Below are 19,496 nucleotides of genomic sequence, written 5' to 3'. Positions count from 1 at the left end.
TACATGGCTCTTCAAAGTCAACTAATCACTTGTCTAAAATTTGGTAGTGTTGCAGTTAGCGTGATGTTCTTACAGCTTGCCGCATTCCAGAGTTCAGAGTTCAATTCCGGTGACGTAGTAAAGAGTTTGTACACTCTCCCCGTTTGTACATTCTGGGTTTCTTCCAGGTACTCTGGTTTCCTCCCACAGTCCAAACACATACTGATTAGTAGGTTAATTGCTCATTGTAAATTGTCCTGTGATTAGGCTAGAGGGTTGTTGGGCAGTGTGGCTCATTGAGCATGAAGGGCTTGTTTCGTGCTGTATCTCTAAATAAATAAATTTAACCTAAAATAATTAGTTGTATTATTGGTGTGTTTTTTGAAGATGACTTTGCACTTCCTCCAAACACTGGGGTTCAAGAGACTATAATTTCTCCAAGCACATGGTTTGAGAGACCTTCAAGGGCCATTGACTAGATGAAGTTTACGTGTAGGTCAAATTTGAAATCAGTATCCCACAATCAGGAGGTGAAGCCAGATTTGCAAGTTTATCTGTTGCTGGAAATAATCAAACATATCGCTTCTCGCTTTACACAAATTTAATCTCCACTCAGATGCCTCCCCCTGTAGTTTGAATGGTCAGTGATTTAAACCTATCTACTGCAGACTTGCTGAACTTACTTGTTCTTTTAACGTTATAACCTTGTGATCAGTGTTCGTTAGGTCAGAGATCTGCCGTTCCAGTTCCTGCTCGCTCTGTAGTATTTCTGTTTCCTTGTGTGAGAGCTCCCTGTCTGTAAGCTCCTTCATTTTCTTTAGCTGTATAATCTCCTCCACAAGGGATTGCTTTTCCTTTGAATGGGAATCTGTGGTTTGTAAATAAGCAACATTCTTAAATATTACTGAGGAAGCCTATCTATGTGAGAATACCGCAGGATGAATTGCCATACTTCTTGTAATAATTTATATTGCTAAAGGCTATGGGCTGGACCATGCTCACCTCTTGCATGGGGTTAGACTATGAGGAGAGATTGAGTCACCTGGGACTGTATTCGCTGGAATTCAAAAAAGATGAGAGATCTTACAGAAACAGAGAAAATTATGAAAGAGGCAGAAAAGTTGTTTCCACTGGTAGGTGAGTCTAGAACTAGGGTACATAGCCTCAATATTCATGGGAGTAAATTTAGGTCAGAGATGAGGAGGAACTGCTTTTCCAAAGAGTGGTAAATCTGTGGAATTCTCTGCCCAATGAAGCAGTGAATATATTAAAGACAAGGCTGGATATATTTTTGCATAGTAGGGGAATTAAGGGTTATGGGGAAAAGGCAGGTTGGGGAGATGAGTCCATTGTCAGATCAGCCATGATCTTATTGAATGGCAGAGCAGGCTTGATGGGCCGGATGGCCTAATCCTGCAACACACACACACACACACACACACACACACACACACAGAGGCACACACACACACACACAGGCACACAAGATACTGGAGGAACTCTGCAGGCCAGTCAGCATCTGGGAAAAGAGTACAGTCAATGATTCAGGCTAAAACCCTTTGGAAGGACTGGAGAAAAAAAGCTGAGGAGTAGATTTAAAAGGCAGGGGAAGGAGAGAGAGACACAGGGTGATAGGTGAAATCTGAAGGGGAAAGGGATGAAGTAAAGAGCTGGGAAGTAAACTGGTAAAAGAGACAGAAGTCCATGAAAGAAAGAAAAAGGGGGAGGGGCAGCAGAGGAAAGCGATGGGCGGGTAAGGAGATAAGGTGAGAGAGGGAAAATGGGATGGGAAGTGGTGAAGGGGAAGGGGGTGGGGGGCAGTACTGAAAGTTCGAGCAATCACTGTCCATGCCATCAGGTTGCAGGTGACCCAAATGGAATATAAGGAGTTATTCCTCCAACCTAAGTGTGGCCTCATCATGACAGTGGAGGAGGAGGCTATGAATGGACATATCGAGATGGGTATGGGAGTGGAATTAAAATGGGCGGCCACTGGGAGATCCCGCTTTTTCAGGTGAATGGAGCATAGGCGCTCAGCAAAGAAGGCTCCCAATCTATGTTGGGACTCACCAATTTACAGGAGGCCGTACCAGGAGCACAGGACACAGTATATGACTCACAGGTGAAGTGTTGCCTCACCTGGAAGGACCGTTTAGGGCCCTGAATGAGGGAGGAGGTGTAGGCGCAGGTGTAGCACCTATTCCGCTTGCAAGGGTGGGTACTAGGAAACAGATCAGTGGGGAAGGACAAATGGACAAGGGGGTCATGTAGGGACCGATCCCTGTGGAAGGCAGAAAGTTGGGGGGGAGGGAAAGTTGTGCTTGATGGTGGGATCCCGTCGGAGAAGGTGGAAGTTACGCAGAATTATGTAGTGGCCATGGAAGCTAGTGGGGTGGTAGGCAATAATGGTCCCATGACAATGATTGTTCTTGGCAAATTTTTCTAGAGAAGTGGTTTGCCATTGCCTTCTTCTGATCAGTATCTTTACAAGACAGGTGACCCCCCCCCCCCAGCCATTATCAATACTCTTCAGAGATTGTGTGCCTCTCGTCAGTGGTTGCATAACCAGGACTTGTGATATGCACCAGCTGCTCACAAGACCATCTACCACCTGCTCCCACGGCTTCACATGACCCAGATCGGGGATCTAAGCAGGGGCTAGCAGAGAGAAAGAGTGCCTTACACCTCCTTTGGTAGAGACGTATCTTCGTCCCTCCACCCTAGTGTATAATATAGTTTAGGAACAATTATACAGAGACAAAGCCTGACAAACACCAGAGTGCAGAAGAAGTCAAAACGTGCAAATAAAAAAATAAATAATACAGAGAACATGAGCTGTAGTCTCATAAGTTATAGAGTCCAGGGAAAACAAACTGAAAACAAGGCGCCCCTTCAGGACAACAGAAAGTGATGTGGGTACTTAGTAAGTGGTCGGTAGGGTAAAGAGATGGCATGGAATATCACAGCAGGCAGAATTAAGGAAAATCTCAGATTAAGGGCAAGCGAGTTATCAGGGAAAAATTGGAACTCATTAGTGGCTAAAACGCTAGTATGTGGGGAGCCAGAGTATCAGGGAAGTCCTAAATGAACAGTCTTCACCTGCATTCACTGAAGTGAAATATTATAGAGGTGGAAAATTCAGGGAGAGGACACGGTGAAATTCTAGAACACAATAGCATGGAAATAGAGGTATTAGGCAGTTTAAGAATGGAAAAAAATGAAATAGTGGGTAGTTAGGCAGCATGGTGGCTAGCTTAACGCCTGTGAGTGCCAGCGATCAGGGTTCATTTCACACTGCCCTCTGTAAGAAGTTCGTGCATTTACCCCATGACTCCATTGGTTTCCTCTGGGTGCTCCACTTCCCTCCCACTTTCCAAAGACATACGGGCATGCTTCACTGGCGCCAGAAACGTGGCGAAGCTTGCCGGCTGCCCCCCAGCTCATCCGTGGATTATGTTGGTCATTTCAATGCATTTCACTGTCTGCTTGAATGAACATGTAACAAATAAAGCTAATTTTTTATGTACAGGGCTTAAGGAAGTATGGGCCAGGCTGCTACAGGAAGCAAGGCATATTGGCACTCTGACAAAGAGTTTTAAATATGATTTGAGAACAGGAAAAGTGGTAACTCTATCCGAAAAGCAGAACAAGGATACAAGCCTGGTAACTAACTTGAGAGTGGTTGGGGAGTTATTAGGAAGAAATCCAGAGGGACAGTATTAATTTACATTGGAAAGGCAATGATCAATCAAAGATTTTCAAAGAAATGATGGAATATGTTGATGAGGGCAGTTGTAGTTCATGTAGTCCTCCAGATCTTCAGACAGGCTGTTGACAAGGTTGTATGTGGGAGACTGGTCCAAAATAATTCGAGCCTATGGAACTCAAGGCAAATTGGCAAACTGGATCTAAAACTGGCTTAGTGAAACAGTGGGTCATTATTTTTGGAATGGAAACCCTTGACAAATGGCGTACCACTACAATTTCTTGCTGTTTGTCACATACATAAATAATCTTGATATGAATCTAGGAGGTGTGATCATCGAGCGGGGTCATTAACTGGTGATGCTGTGCAAGGTTTAAAAAGAGCTGGAGATCTTTCAGAACATTTTGGCAGACTGCAATCATTCGTTAGAGAGGCTGCGCAAGGTTTTAAAAGAGCTTGGGGCCTTTTGGAACATTTTGGCACACTGCAATCGTTGTGATCTTTTAGGCATAACACAAGGTATAAGTAGAGCCACAATTTTTGGAGGGGGCCAGTATTAGAGCGGTCAGGCTTAGGTGAGAATAGGCACTGGCCAGAACTTAAGCTTGAGAAGTCAGAGGTGTAGCAAGTGTTGGTAGTTCAGGTGGAGGACTATGCCTCCTGTGAGATGTTGGATTTCAATTACCCTGATGACTGTATTTGTAGGAAGTATTTCCAGCTGTCGCTCCTATCTGGCAATGATCCAGAAATCTGAAACCCTAAACCCTACAGCAGTTCCTCAGCCACTCATTCATCTGTGCTGTCATTCTACTCCTGCCCTGACTAGCGTGTGGTGCTGGGAGTAATCCAGACATTACTACCTTGGAGGCCCTGTTCTTTGGCCTCTTCCTTCACTCCCTATACTCACTGCACAGGACCACTTTCCCTCTTCTGCCCATGTCATTGGTGCCAATGTGCACTATGACCTCTGGCTACTTACCCTGCCTCTTGAGAATATTCTGCTGCTGTTCTGAGACGTCCTTGACCCCAGTCAAGTCTCCCATCTCTATCGCATTACCTGCCTTTACGTTCCCTGCTGAGCCTCGGGGCCAGCCACAGTGCTGTTGGCCTGGCTGCTGCTGCTGTGCCCTGAAAGCTCATTCCCCCCCCCTGCATTATCCAAAGGGGTATACTTATTGCTGAGGGGAATGGCCACAGAGGAAACCTGCTTATTCCCCTGACTTCTCCTGCTGGTCACCCATCTACCAGTTGAAGCCTGCGCTCTGGGTGTGACCACTCCATAACATTCTCATCTGTCAGGTTTTCAGTATCTTTAGAAGTTGGACTCAGTGTTGTCTTCTGCAGGCAGACGAGGTAAAGACGATCCAGTGATTCTAATGTTTCCTGAATATCCCAGCTTCTGTGCCATTTCAGACAAGGTCGTAGAACGGGTCCTGACCACCATTTCTATGAACGCACCGAAGATCCCAAGGTTTTTTCATCCATCTCTCCTCTCCTGTGCCTTACTTGGGTGAGGTCCCACAAACTTTGAGGCCTCAATAAGCAGCCTCTTAACACACATTCTGAACTGAAAGGAGTTCTTGAAAATTTGCTTTTCACATGGAGCTCTCCAGAACCATCTAGCACTAGGTTGCTTCACCCATTACTTGTGCGTCACCTCCACCTACAGTACCTTCACCATTTCCTTCTACTCTTTTCTCCCTCTGATTCTCGAAGGGTCTCACTTCTGATGGCCACGTCATTAGGTATATTTAGAGCAGAGGTAGATAGGTTCTTGATTAGTAAGGGCCTCAAAAGTTATAGGGAGAAGTCAGAAGAATTGTTTGAGAGGGAAAATAAATCAGTCATGATGGAATGGTAGAGTAGACCTGATGGACTGAATGGCCTAATTCTGCTTTGATGTCTTATGTCTTATGATATAAAAATGGATGTTGTAAGTTGGACAGAGTAATAGGAGACTGAATTTAATCCTGATTAGTAAGAAATGATATGCTTTAAGTAGGCTAACAGGGTGAGACATACACAACGAATGGACCATGGACTCATCTCCACCTACTGCATTTTCCATATAACCCTCAATTTCCTTACTATGCAAAAATCTATCCAACCTTGTCTTAAATATATTTACTGAGGAAGCCTCCATTGCTTCATTGGGCAGAGAATTCCACAGATTCCCTACTCTTTGAGAAAAACAGTTCCTCCTCAATCTATTCCCTGAATCTTGAGGCTATGTTCCCTAGTTCCAATCTCAACTACCTGTGCAAACTTTCCTGCCTCTACCTTATAATTTTATATGTTTCTATAAGATCTCTTCTTATTTTTCTGAATTCCAGTGAGTACAGCGACTCAATCTCTCCTCATAGTCTAAACCCCTCATCTCTGGAATCAATCTGGTGAACCTCCTCTGCACTGCCTCCTAAGCCAGTATATCCTTCCTCAAGTAAGGAGGTCAGAACTGCACCCAGTACTCCAGGTGAGGCCTCATGAATTTGGTGTACAAATCCAAGGATCCTTATAGGTGGCAGCAAAAGTAGTTAAGGTGTTGATGAAGGCTCATGGGATACCTGGTTTTATTATCCATGACACCGAATGCAAGAGCAAGGAGTTTATGATACAGCTTTTTAAAACAACAGCTAGACCACTGGAGCACTATGCGCAGTTGTTATGACTACCATGCAAGAAAGACACGAGTTTCCTCAGCAGTTAATGATGTCATTCTGCTTTTGACAAATGAAAAGGCTGAAATTTTAATGAACATAAAACATAGAACATAGAATAAGACCATAGTACAGCACATTACAGGCCCTTCGGCCCACAATGTTGTGCCGACCCTCAATCCCTGCCTCCCATATAACCCCTCACCTTAAATTCCTCCATATACCTTGAATATTAAGTAGCTTTGGTGTTAACCTCCACCTGCTTTGTTCCCCCCCACCCCACCCCTCCACCGATCAGGGTACCGTAAAGCCATGGGAGTAGGTGGTGAATGGTCGTATGAGCAGTTGGTGCACATCACGTCCTGGTTATGCAACCACAGACCCCAGGCAGACAACCTCCGTAGAGTATTGACAATGGCTGGGGCCAGCGATCTTGAAAAGGCACTGCCCTGAAGAAGGCAGTACCAAACCACTTCTGTAGAAAAATTTGCCAAGAACAATCATGGTCACGGAAAGACCATGATCACCCATGTTATTCAACACCGCACGTAATAATGATGATTATTAATTAGAGGCTTTCTCCAGACAAAATAAAAACCACCCCGGCAAAATGGTATTGGTGTACACGTCAATCACAGAACTTGCCATCGGATTGTTTAAGCTGGTTGTTGAGCCTCTCCTTTTCAGTCTGCAGTGTGTTTAAATAGGCATCCTTCCGCTTCAGTTCCAAGCGCAAACCATCAGCTTGGCAACGTAGCTCCTGCAAAAGGACAAACAGACGGAGAACAGAAGTGAATGCTTATATACAATACTTCCCCGCCACCCCCCACAGTATTCGCACTGTGTAATTTTACTGACAAACAAAAAAACCTGCATTCAAAAAAGTTTCTTCTACCATGTGAAGATGTACAAAGAATAGTTTGTGTACAGCAGTGGAACAAATTCCTGATCATTTGTTTCCTCTATTTTCCACTCCGACCTTTCACTTCTTCTCACCTCCCTGTCACTTCCCCCTGGTCCCCTCCTCCTTCTCTTTCTCCTGTTGTCTACTATCCTCTCCTTTCAGATTCTTTCTTCTCTAGCCCTTGACCTTTCCCATTTACCTGGCTTCACCCATCACCTTCCAACTAGCCTCCTTTCCCTCCTCCCACCTTTTTATTCTGGCATTTTCCCTCTTCCTTCTCAGTCCTGAAGAAGGCTCTCGACCCAAAACGTCGACTGTTTATACTTTTCCGTAGATGCTGCCTGACCTGCTGAGTTCCTCCAGCATTGTGTGTGTGTTGAGTGAGAAATAATATTTGGCTAGGACCCTAAAAAATCCCATGTTTTTATTAACGATGTGTGCTCAATTGATGGATTGGAGGGAGGAGATAGATCTCTACAATACCACTTCCAACTTGAAGTGAAGATGTCTTAACACAAGAAATGGGAGCAGGAGTCGGCCCTCTGGCCCATCGAGCCTGCTTCACCATTCTCTAAGATCATGCCTGATCTGGCCAAAGGCTCCGATGCACCTACTTGCCTTTTCCCCATTATGCTTAATTCCCCAGCTATGCATAAATCTATCGAACTATGCCTGAAATATATTTAATGAGGTAGCCTCATTAAGCATTAATGTGGTGTAAATAGATGGGTTAAGGCTTGAAAGCATATGCTTCCAGATCAAAGATAAAACTCTACCAGAGTTGCAATGAAAGCCCTAACATACAACTTCAGTGTAAATGCTATAGTAACAGATTGAAAACATAAATGAAAAAGGTAATTGTGATGGATATTGCATCATAAAAGTGTACATAATATTAACAGTATTGTGTTTCTTCATTAAGATGCAGGATTGACTCCCGTATGTCTTTATACCCAAACACACTCAGGTCTCATTCAATGTTGAACTACACTGTCTAAGCAATTTAACCCTGCCTTTACAAAACACCCTTTGCTCTTCAATATCTTTTATTTTGTTATTCTGAAAATTTTTCTTCTCAAAATAAAATAACCAATGTGACTTTACTTTAACTTATGTCCTACCTAGCATTCTGGATCCCACCCTCCAGACTAAGGCCAAACATCTGCAGTGAGGTGTTTCCAAATATTCAATACCGCTGGACTTCGAGAAAGATTCCTTTATTTAGATCATAAGACAAGGGAGCAGAATTAGGCCATTTGACCCAATGAGTCTGTTCCACCATTTGATCAAAGCTGATTTATTTTCCCTCTCAAACTGTTCTCCTCCCTTCTCCCCGTAAGCTTACGAATCAAGAACCTTTCAACCCCCACTTTAAATATACTCAATGTCCTGCTTCCATTCTGTGGCAATGAATTTAACAGATTCACCGCCCTCTGGCTAAAAAGAATTCCTTCTCATGTCTGTTCTAAAGGGACGTCCTTCTTGTTTGATGCTGTGCTTTTTGGTCCTGGCCTCCCCCTACTATGAGAAACATCTTCTCCATGTCCACTCCATCTAGGCTTTTCGATATTCAATAGGTTTCAAAGAGATCCCCACTGATTCTTCCAAACTCCGGCGAGTACAGAACTGCAGCCTTCAAATGCTCCTCTGTATTTAACACTTTCATTCCCAGAGCCATTCTCATAAACCTCCTCTGGACTCTCTCCAATACCAGCACATTCTTTCTTAATATGGGGCCCAAAACTGCTCACAATATTCCAAATATGGTCTGATCAATACCTTATAGAACCACAGCATCACATCAAAATTAGGATAATACTGCAGCAGCGGTACAATGTAATACACAATAATAAAAAAGAAAAAAACCTGTGATCTACTGTAAGTATATTTATATTAAATAGTTAAATTAAATCAATAGTGCAAAAATAGAAATAAAAAAAAAGTAGTGAGGTAGTGTTCTTGGGTTCAATATCCATTCAGAAATCGGATAGCAGAGGGGATAAAGCTGTTCCTGAATCACTGAGTGTGTGCCTTCAGGCTTCTGTACCTCCTTCCTGATGGTAACAGTGACAACAAGGCATATCCTGAATGATGGGGTGGGGGTCTGATGGATGCTGCTTTTTTGAGGCTTCTCTGTTGAAGATGTCCTCAATGCCCCTGATCGAGCTGACTTATTTTACAACTGTCTGCAGTTTACTTTGATCCTTAGCAGTATCACCCTCCCCTCCCATACCAGACGGTGATGCAGCCAGTTAGAATGATCTCCATGGTACATCTGCAGAAATTTTCAAGTGTTCTTGGTGACATACTAATTCTTTTCAAACTTATAATGAAATATAGCTGCTGTCATGCCTTCTTTGTAGCTGCATCAATATGTTGGGTCCAGGTGAGATCTTTAGAGATATTGACACCCAGGAACTTGAAATTGCTCACTCTTTCCACTTCTGATCCCACTATGAGGACTGGTGTATGTTCTCTCATCTTCACCTTTCTGTTCTAACTTGTTGTTCCGACACCACTCAACTAGCTGATATGTCTCGCTCCTTTACGCCATCTCATCACCATCTGAAATTCTGCCAACAATGGTTGTGCCATCAGCAAATTTATAGATGGCTCTTGAGTTCTGCCTAGCCACACAGTCATGGGTGTATAGAGAGTAGAGCAGAGGGCGAAACACACATCCCTGAGGTGCAACAATGTTGATTGTCAGCGAGGTAGAGATGTTGTTTCCGATCTGCACAGATTGTGGTCTTCTGGTTAGTAAATCGAGGATTCAGTTGAAGAGGGAGGTACACAAGCCAAGGTTCTGGAGCTTTTTGATCAGAAATATGGGAAGGATTGTGTTAAATGCTGAGCTAGAGTGAATAAATAGCATCCTGTATTTGTATTGGCTGGATGATCCAAGGCCGTGTGAAGAGCCAATGAGATCGCATCTGGCATAGACCTATTGTGGTGATAGGTAAATTGCAGTGGTTCAGGTCCTTTCAGAGTCAGGAGTTAATTCTAGCCATAATGAACCTCTCAAAGGGTTTCATCGTCTGGATGCAAGTGCTACTGGATAATAGTCATTAAGGCAGTTCACCCTGCCCTTATAATCAAGGATAAATAAATGAAGAAAAAGCAGGAACAAGGTACTAATGAAATCCTAATGAAGGGTCTTAGCTCAAAACAGTGACTACTTATTGCTTTCCATAGATGCTGCCTGTCCTGCTGAACACCTCCAGCATTTTGTGTGTGTTAAACTAAATTAGGATGCAAAAGCTATGATTTTATTGAGCAATAGTAGAAGAGAATTGACTAAACCTGTGATTAGTTCCTATGTTTCTACACAGCTTCCATTGTGGTACTTCTACAGACACCCCCAACTCACTTTGCTATAAGGCTGGCTTTGCAAAGGTGGAATTTGATTCATAACCCTTTCAGCTCAATTCCATCTATTATCACTGCACATTTTCTTAGCGTTTTTTTAAAATAGGGCTTTTGAAGCATCCTACTGACACAGCCAGGATATTCTAGCAGCTTCTCACAGCTACTGGAGGAAGGTGGCTGCATGTTACAGTCTCTCCCTCCATCTCACGTGCTCCTCCCAGAGGAAGGTCCCTGCGTTCAGACGATCTTTCTCTCTCCCTCGATGCTGTTGGAGCATGGAGCTAGAGTTCTGGGTCTTGGGCAAGGCTTAATCTAGAGTTTGCAGATCGCGCTCTGTAGCTCACGTTATGATGTGTTTCTCGACTCTGGTCACTCTTTTTTTTGTTGCTATTTTGTGCGATTTTTGATTGGGGCAGCCTGCATATAATGAATGACACAGCGCTAGATTGAACGGAACTGAGCTGAACTGAATATGCCCGGCTTTTTTTGCTTTTTGTGCAATTTGTGTTTTTTTTGCACATGGCAGTGGGGGGGACAGGGGGGTGGGGTTGATGCTTTTCTTTGTACGGGCTCCATATTTTTCTCTGTTTCGTGGCAGTATATGGGAAAATGAATCCCAGGGGTGTATACTGCATCACACACAAAATGCTGGTGGAATGCAGCAGGCCAGGCAGCATCTCTAGGAAGAGGTACAGTCGACGTTTCAGGCTGAGACCCTTCACCAGGACTAACTGAAGGAAGAGTTAGTAAGAGATTTGAAAGTGGGAGGAGGAGGGGGAGATCTGAAATGATAGGAGAAGACAGGAGGGGGAGGGATGGAGCCAAGAGCTGGACAGTTGATTGGCAAAGGGGATACAAGGCTGGAGAAGGGAGAGGATCATGGGACGGGAGGCCTAGAGAGAGAGAGAAAGGGGGAGGTGAGTGCCAGAGGAAGATATAGTGAGAGGGACAGAGGGAGAAAAAAAGAGAGAGAAAGTAAGGGGGGGGATAAATAAATAATGGATGGAGTAAGAAGGGGAGGAGGGGCATTAACAGAAGTTAGAGAAGTCAATGTTCAATGTCTCTCTCTTTTTTCTTCCTCTATCCCTCTCACTATATCCTCCTTTGGCACTCCCCTCACCCTTTCTTTCTCCCTAGGCCTCCCGTCCCATGATCCTCTCCCTTCTCCAGCCTTGTATCCCTTCTGCCAATGAACTTTCCAGCTCTTGGCTCCATCCCTCCCCCACCTGTCTTCTCCTATCATTTTGGACCTCCCCTCCCCTTGCCACTTTCTAATCTCTTACTAGCTCTTCTTTCAGTTAATCCTGACGAAAGGGCTTGGGCCGAAACGTCGACTCTACCCCTTCCTATAGATGCGGCCTGGCCTGCTGTGTTCCACCAGCATTTTGTGTGTGTTGCCTGAATTTCCAGCATCTGCAGATTTCCTCATGTATACTGCATACATGTTTTAATAATAAATGTACTTTGTATCTTACTGAGGTGTGTAGAGGAAAAGAATAAGAATCGCTTCGCATCATATTTCCAATTATGAAAATATCAGCTTTATCCATCTTCCTCTCTGCAGTTTCATCAACACTACATTTGAAATTATGCTAAGCAACAATGATTTAAATACATTTTCAAACAAGTTTAACTTTACCCGCAGTTTCCGTGACATTATCTCTGCTTCTGACTCCACCTTTGGCTGAAGAATGATGGACTTTTTCGTTTGCTCACGAGTACATTTGGTTAAGGTATTAAAAGAAACACTTCGTAGATTTTATAGATATTAATATAATTGCGGGATTTTCATGCTGAGAAAAGGATATAGAAAATTGGCTTCTAGCTCCAGATAGTAGATCTGTTGCTGTAGATTCTTTATAAATTCAGCTTCAACACAAGCTAAAGAGCTTTCTGCAGAACTAGAGGAGGAAAGGAGCTCATTTATACAACATATAAATCACACCAACACATCATTAAACAAAGAACCCACTATATTATTTTGACAACATGAAGAAAAGCTGCTGGAATATTCATCAGATAAAGGGGTGACCTCATTGAAACCTATCAAATGTTGGAAGGCCTCAAGAGAGTGGATGTGGAGAGCATGTTTCCTGTGGTGGGAGAGTCTAAGACCAGAGGACACAGCCTGAGAATAGAGGGACGTCCTTTTAGAACGCAAATGAGGAATTTCTTTAGCCAGAGAGTGTTGAATTTGTAGAATTCATTGCCACAGGTGGTTGTGGAGGCTAAGTCACTGAGTATATTGAAGGCAGAAGTGGATAATTTCTTGTCAACACATGAAGGGATATGGGGAGAAGAAAAGAGGTTGGGGCTGAGAGGGAAAATGGATCTGTCATGATGAAATGACTGAGCTGACTCACTGGGCCAAATGGTATAATCCTGCTCATATATCTTATGGTCTTAAATCCTTTATTTCCACTGTCTTGCAACGTTATCAATAATGGGTTATGCAACCAACCCCACAAATGAACATCCACTGAACACTCCCTCAGCAAGATACGGATACATACATACCAAAACCCAATATTTACTGTATAATCCTACAATCTTACATGAATTCCTTTGAAAAAGTGCTCATGTTGATTGGGAGTCAATTTATTTTCCACCTAAATCAATGAAGAACAGAAATAAAAAAAATAGGAAGATTAGAAATGGGTCTGCTCCACACTGCGTTCAATCACAATTCCATAATGATCAGAATCAGAATTAGATTCAAGATTCAAAAAAGCTTTATTGTCATTCTAACCATACATCAGCTCTGCAGGGCAGAATGAGACAGCGTTTCTCAGGAGCAGTGCAACATAACATAACAAACGCAACACTAAATAATAAACATAACAATAAGTAGTAAAGCACAACAGCCACATGTCAGTTAAAATCAGTTATAAGTGTCCAGTGCAAGTTAAAAGTGTCCAAAGCAGAGTCAGGTAGAGCAGCTATTTAGCAGTCTGACTGCCTGTGGGAGGAAGCTGTTTAGTAGCCTTGTGGTTTTAGTTTTGATGCTCCTGTAATATCCTTTAATATCACCTGCCTATGCTATAAAATATGGTAGCAATACAATGCAAACATGAACAAAACTGTGAACCGTAGTGAGTGGGTGTATGTGTGTGTATATATATGCAGGAGCTTCCGTCTCCTAGATGAGCTGCCAACCACATCTAATGAGCCCCATATATACGTGTGTGTGTATGTGTGTGTGTGTGTGTGTGTGTATATATATATATATATATATCTATATATACACACACACACGTATATATGGGGCTCATTAGATGTGGTTGGCAGCTCATCTAGGAGAAGGAAACTCCAGTTTCAAACCTCCATTGCCTTACGGCTATACCCACTCATGAAGATGGCTTCGGGAGTAAACCCCGAGGGAAAAACTCAGAGCTGGAGCCCTAAGGCAGTCCTTCATTGAGTTCAACACTGGCTGGCGACTCCTGCGATGCTGCTGGTATTAAACTGTATTAGTCTCTGCCATTCCATTGGCTTCATCATTAGTAACCCCAAAAAGAAAGCCCAGCATTCAATCAGAATTTCAATAGCGTCAGCATTATGAAACATTGCACTAAACTCATTGTAGGGGTCATCAATAATCCATTGCCGAACCCGAACAACAAAATTAATGACAAAGAAATTATGCCTTATAATGAAGGAGATGACTTGGGTGAAAAAAATATGAAAGAGGGAGGACATTAGCCGGGACTAAATAAAAAGTCAACCTGGGAATCTGATCGTGGAGTCTTACTAATAGAAATTCAACGTAGCAACCTGTTTACTTGAGGTCAGGCAGTACTTCTAGCGATGGATATCACCTGTTTCTCAGTTACTACCTTTCCCCATATCAGGGCTCTGAAAAGTCTGAGAAACTCACCACAGCAGCTCGCATAAGCAGTCTTCTGCCTCGGTGCATCCTATCCTTGTGTTCCTTTTAGAGAATCATGGAAAAGTCATTACATAGAAAGCCAAACCACACACCAAATGCTGGCAGAACTCAGCAGGCCAGGCAGCATCTATGGAAAGGAGTACTGTCAACGTTTTGGGCCAAGTCCCTTCCTCGGAACCCATTCAGGCCATCGTGTGCGCTGGTCGAAACAGTGCAATGTAACACTAACTCGGCGGCCTGCAGGTCACCACACTTTAAGTGTAAGCACTTCTTAAATTATATTGAGGATTCCTGCTTCTACCACCCTTTCAGCCAGCAAAATCTAGGTTCTTTCCACCTTCTGAGTGACAGTTATTTCCTTCATCTCCTCTCTACTGTGTCGATTTATATTAAATCTCTATCACCTGGCATTTGATGTTTCTGCCAAGGAAAACTAATAGAAAGGATTTAACACAGCCCTTTGTAAATCTTATGCACTTCAATTGTTTCCTCTCAGCTTTCCCTGTTGCCTAGAAAATAACCATAGATTATCCAATCCTTCCTTACAGCTCCAATCCTGACAGTATTCTCAACAGTCTCCTCTGCATCTTCTTCAGTGCAGTGACAATGTAGGGAGCAGAACGATAGTCATGATCAAGTCCATAAAGACTATAAAATATAGGAGCAGATTTAGGCCATTTGGCCTATAGAGTCTCCAACACCATTTCATCATGGCTGATCCATTTTCCTCTCAGCCCCAATCTCCTGCATTCTCCCAAAAATCCTTCATGCCCTGACTAACGGAGAATCTATCAACCTCTGCCTTAAATATAGCCAATGAATTGGCCTCCACAGCTGCCTGTGGCAATTAATTCCACAGATTCACCAATCTCTGGTTAAAGAAATTCCTCCTCGTTTCCATTCTAAATGGATGTTCCTCTATTCTGAGGCTGTGCCCCTTTGGTCCTAGAATCACCCAGTATAGGAAACATCCTCTCCACATCCACTCTATTGAGATATTTCAACAGGTCTCAATGAGATCTTCACTCATTCTTCTGAATCCTATGGAGTACAGGCAGGCCCAGAGCCATCAATTGGTCCTTATATGGTAACCCTTTCATTCCCGGAATCATTCTCATGAACCTCCTCTGAACCCGCTCCAATGTCAGTACATCCTTTCTTAGATAAATGGCCTAAAACTACTCACAACACTCCAAGTGAGGCCTTACCAGTGTCTTATAAGCCTCAACATTACATCTTCACTTTTATATTCTAGTTCTCTCAAAATAAATCTAACATTTTGTTTGTCTTCCTCACCACCAACTCAACCTACAAATTAACCTTTAAGGAACCTGATTGTAGATCATGAAGAAGAGAAGAACTGAAAGAAGGGAAGAGTTAGTCCTGACGAAGGGTCTCGGCCCGAAACATCGATTGTACCTCTTCCTAGAGATGCTGCCTGGCCTGCAGCATTCACCAGCAATTATTAAACATCTCAAGTGCCTTCTTAAATCATCATATTGAATTATCCTACTACCTCTACCAGTTTTGTGGCTGTATATGAAATGTGTGCTTCTTCATTCAATCCCTTCAGAGTACTGTATTCCAGGGCAGTTTTCAGAAAATCCAACCCTGTATATTCTGTAACCCATGAATGTATCACGGGTCATAGAATAAAATACTTAAAATACTGCACCTCTAGTTCTTGTCTTCTGCTCCAGAAAGTTGTGTATTCCTCACTTGTAAGAACATTTTTTTTGCTTTTATTACAAGACTCACAGCATCTTTCCTCTCTCATAAATAGGTACCATTGAGAATCACAAGCAAGATGGCAACCTCTCAGCACAGACCTTAAACTCCAGATGATGAGCAAACCTTGAAGGTCCTTTTGTGCTATTCGTTCAGAAGCTTGTCAGGTTGGAGATTTTGAATAGTAGGAACCTCTTGGGATTTGTTTGCCCACCTAAATCTTTCCCATTGAAAGTCCTACTAAAAGTGGTGGGTATGGCCCAGTCCATCATGAAGTAAAACTCTACCCACCATTGAGCAGATCTACACCGAGTGTGGTTGCATTTATCATTGCCACCACCCAGGACATGATCTCTTGTCACTGCTGTGATCAGGAAGAAGGTAGAGGAGCCTCAGGATTCACACCACCAGGTTCAGGAATAGTTATTACCCCTCAACCATCAGACTCTTATACCAGAGGGGATAACTTCACTTGCCCCTTCACTGAATTGTTCCCACAAGCTATGGACTCACTTTCCAGGATTTTTCATTACGTGTTCTCGATATTTATTGCTATTTATTTCTTTCTTTTTGAATTTGCACTGTTAGTTGTCTTTTGCACACTGATTGAAGCCGGTACAGTTTTTCATTGGTTATTATTTTATTGTGGATTTATTGATTATGCCCACAAGAAAATGAATCTCAATGTTGTATATGGTGACATACATGTACTTTGATAATAAACTTACTTTCAACTTTGATCTCCGATCAATATTTTCAGATTAGTATAATTTCTCAGTTCTATGCTTACAGTAGAGTAGCAAAATGTTTAGGGGATTAGCATCCAGAGGCCTAAGCTATTGATCTAAAAATGAATTTTACCATAACATCAGGCAAACATTAATGAATCTTGAATGGGAAAAAAAACTATTAAACAAAAAACTATTGGATTTAAAAACCCATTTGGCTCATAACTGACCTTTAGGAAAGGAAACCTACCGTCCTTATTAAAAGGATTGTGACTCCAATAAATTTGACTCACAACTGTTCTCCGAAATTGTCTAGAAAACAATTGCTTAGGAGTTGACAATAAATACTTGCCTTATGGATGGTGCCCATATCTTGCAAATTAATTATGTCCTTTGAATTTTCTTAAATTATGATATATTCTGTTTATAACATGGAGATCAGAGTTGTACACAAGACTTTCTTTTTAGGCAATTCGAATACTTTGTGTGTTCTAAAGAAGATTTCCAACAATTTCAAGACATTTTTTGTGCTTAAAGTTCTAGTACTCACAAAATAAATGCTGAACTTTGCTTATTTATGTCTTTACTGAACTGTTACATTTCACTAGCTGAAATGTTCAGTAGCTAGTTTCCGAGTTTTTTTTTTGCTCTTCTCCCCTCCATTTTAATGGACAGTCAGTGGCCAATTTATTAGGTACCCCCTGTACCTAATAAAGTGGACACTAAGTGTATGTTTGTGCTTTTCTGCCTTTGGGAGCCACTCACTTGAAGGTTCAACATGTTGTGTGTTCAGAGATGCTTTTCTGTACTCTACTGTTGTAATGCATGGTTATTTGTGTTACTGTTACTTTCCGGCAGCTTGAACCAGTCTGGCCATTCTCCTCTGACCTCTCTCATTAACAAAGCACTTTTGCCCACAGAGCTGACACTCACTGGATGTTATTTTGTTTCTCGCACCATTCTCTATAAACTCCAGCGGCTGTTGTCTGTGAAAATCCCAGGAGATCAGCAGTTTCTGAGATACTCAAACCACCCCGTCTGGCACCAACAATCGAAATGACTTAGATCACATTTCTTCCCCATTCTGATGTTTGGTCTGAACAACAATGAACCTTTTGACCATGTCAGCATATTTTATGCACTGAGTTGCTGCCACATGATTGGCTGATTAGATATTTGCCTTAAAGAGTGAGTGTACTTAATAATTCCAATTCTTGTACAGTCTGGTCTCCTTACTAATCTATACTAAAGTTCATTAGCCAATGGCAAAAGTTGTCTTTTTTTATACTATTCTACACTGTCCTTAAAACAAATAAATATAACCTAATTATGCAAACAACAGGAATTCTGCAGATGCTGGAAATTCAAGCAACACACATCAACGTTGCTGGTGAACGCAGCAGACCAGGCAGCATCTCTAGGAAGAGGTACAGTCGACGTTTCAGGCCGAGACCCTTCGTCAGAACTCAAACCTAATTATATCGTTTGCACATTGGACCAGTTCTTAGCTTTTCCTCATTTGCAGGCTTCGAACAGCAATTCACTTATTAGCTTGATCTGAACCATCTGATGTACATCTTTTAAATATTTAAATACAACCTTCAGGCCATTTATCAGTATCAATTTGCTTTAAAAATACTGCTTCAAAATCAGCTTGCGGATTGAAATGATCATGATTTTCTAAGATATCCCTGTGCTGTTATAGACCAGAAAACACAGGTGAATCCTTGCAGTTATTGCAATAAGCGAACCGATTGCCCTACTCCCCTTGAAAACACACGTACCTGCAAGTTCCGGATTGTCTTCGAGTTCCAGCCTCAGAGTATCGTTACCAAGGTGAACGCAAACTTCCGTCTGACTGAGGAACTTCTGTTGTTTTTTTGTGGTGCTAGTTCAAAGTCGTCGTGTGGATAAACGGACTCAGTATCCAAGTGATTACTTCCCTGGCACTGTCGATCTTTGATTGAATTTCTTTTCCGCTTTGATCTTTAACGTCCCTCAACTCCTAAACTGTTGGGTGCTGCCCGAGCTCCGCTCTCATTACTTTTAGAACTTTCCATTTATACGGTTCAACCCTCCGCTTCCAGTTATAAAATGAATGAATCGCAATTTTCCTTTCCGATACCAATCTATAGATCGGTTTCTTGTCTATTCGTGTTTATTTCAGGTCCAAATTCTGCAGATAGAAGTCAAAGTGTTTTTCGACGTATTTCCCTCTATCACAAGAGATTTAGGAACGGGAAGTAGGAACTAAGCTATTTTTATTCTCTCTGCAACACACAAAATGCTGTCGGGACTCAGCCCATCAGGCAACATCTATGTGAAGAATAAACAATGGCCATTTTGGGCGGAGACCCTTCATCAAGTCTGGAAAGGAAGGGGGAAGAAGTCAGAATTAGAGGGTGGGTGGAGGGGGAGGAGGAGGAGGCCGTTAGAATAGAGAGTGCTAGGTGAAGCCTGGAGGGCGGGGGAGGGAGGGAGGATGAGGTGAGAAGTAGAAAAGGCAAAGGGCTGGAAAGGAAGGAAACTGATAGGA

At 42.5% G+C, this 19,496-nt stretch overlaps 1 protein-coding gene across 1 annotated transcript in view; it reads right to left on the bottom strand.

Annotated features, from left to right (window-relative positions):
* Positions 1 to 18,783, bottom strand: part of LOC134358363 (myosin-11-like) — a 43,796-nt gene extending 25,013 nt beyond the window's left edge. Inside the window, exons 1-7 of the mRNA XM_063070505.1 lie at positions 18,745 to 18,783; positions 14,493 to 14,546; positions 13,171 to 13,224; positions 12,424 to 12,516; positions 12,255 to 12,333; positions 6,988 to 7,102; positions 663 to 847 (exon numbers count right to left, since the gene is read on the bottom strand). Of these exons, the coding sequence (XP_062926575.1) occupies positions 663 to 847; positions 6,988 to 7,102; positions 12,255 to 12,333; positions 12,424 to 12,516; positions 13,171 to 13,196 (498 nt within the window). The 5' untranslated portion in view covers positions 13,197 to 13,224; positions 14,493 to 14,546; positions 18,745 to 18,783. The remainder of the gene's footprint in view (positions 1 to 662; positions 848 to 6,987; positions 7,103 to 12,254; positions 12,334 to 12,423; positions 12,517 to 13,170; positions 13,225 to 14,492; positions 14,547 to 18,744) is intronic.
* Between the last annotated feature and the right edge of the window lie 713 nt (positions 18,784 to 19,496).

The sequence above is a fragment of the Mobula hypostoma genome, chromosome 2, assembly GCF_963921235.1.
Source record: "Mobula hypostoma chromosome 2, sMobHyp1.1, whole genome shotgun sequence".
Lineage (NCBI taxonomy): Eukaryota > Metazoa > Chordata > Chondrichthyes > Myliobatiformes > Myliobatidae > Mobula > Mobula hypostoma.
Note: the sequence above shows the minus strand (reverse complement) of the source record. Positions and strands in the feature narration are given on the sequence as shown.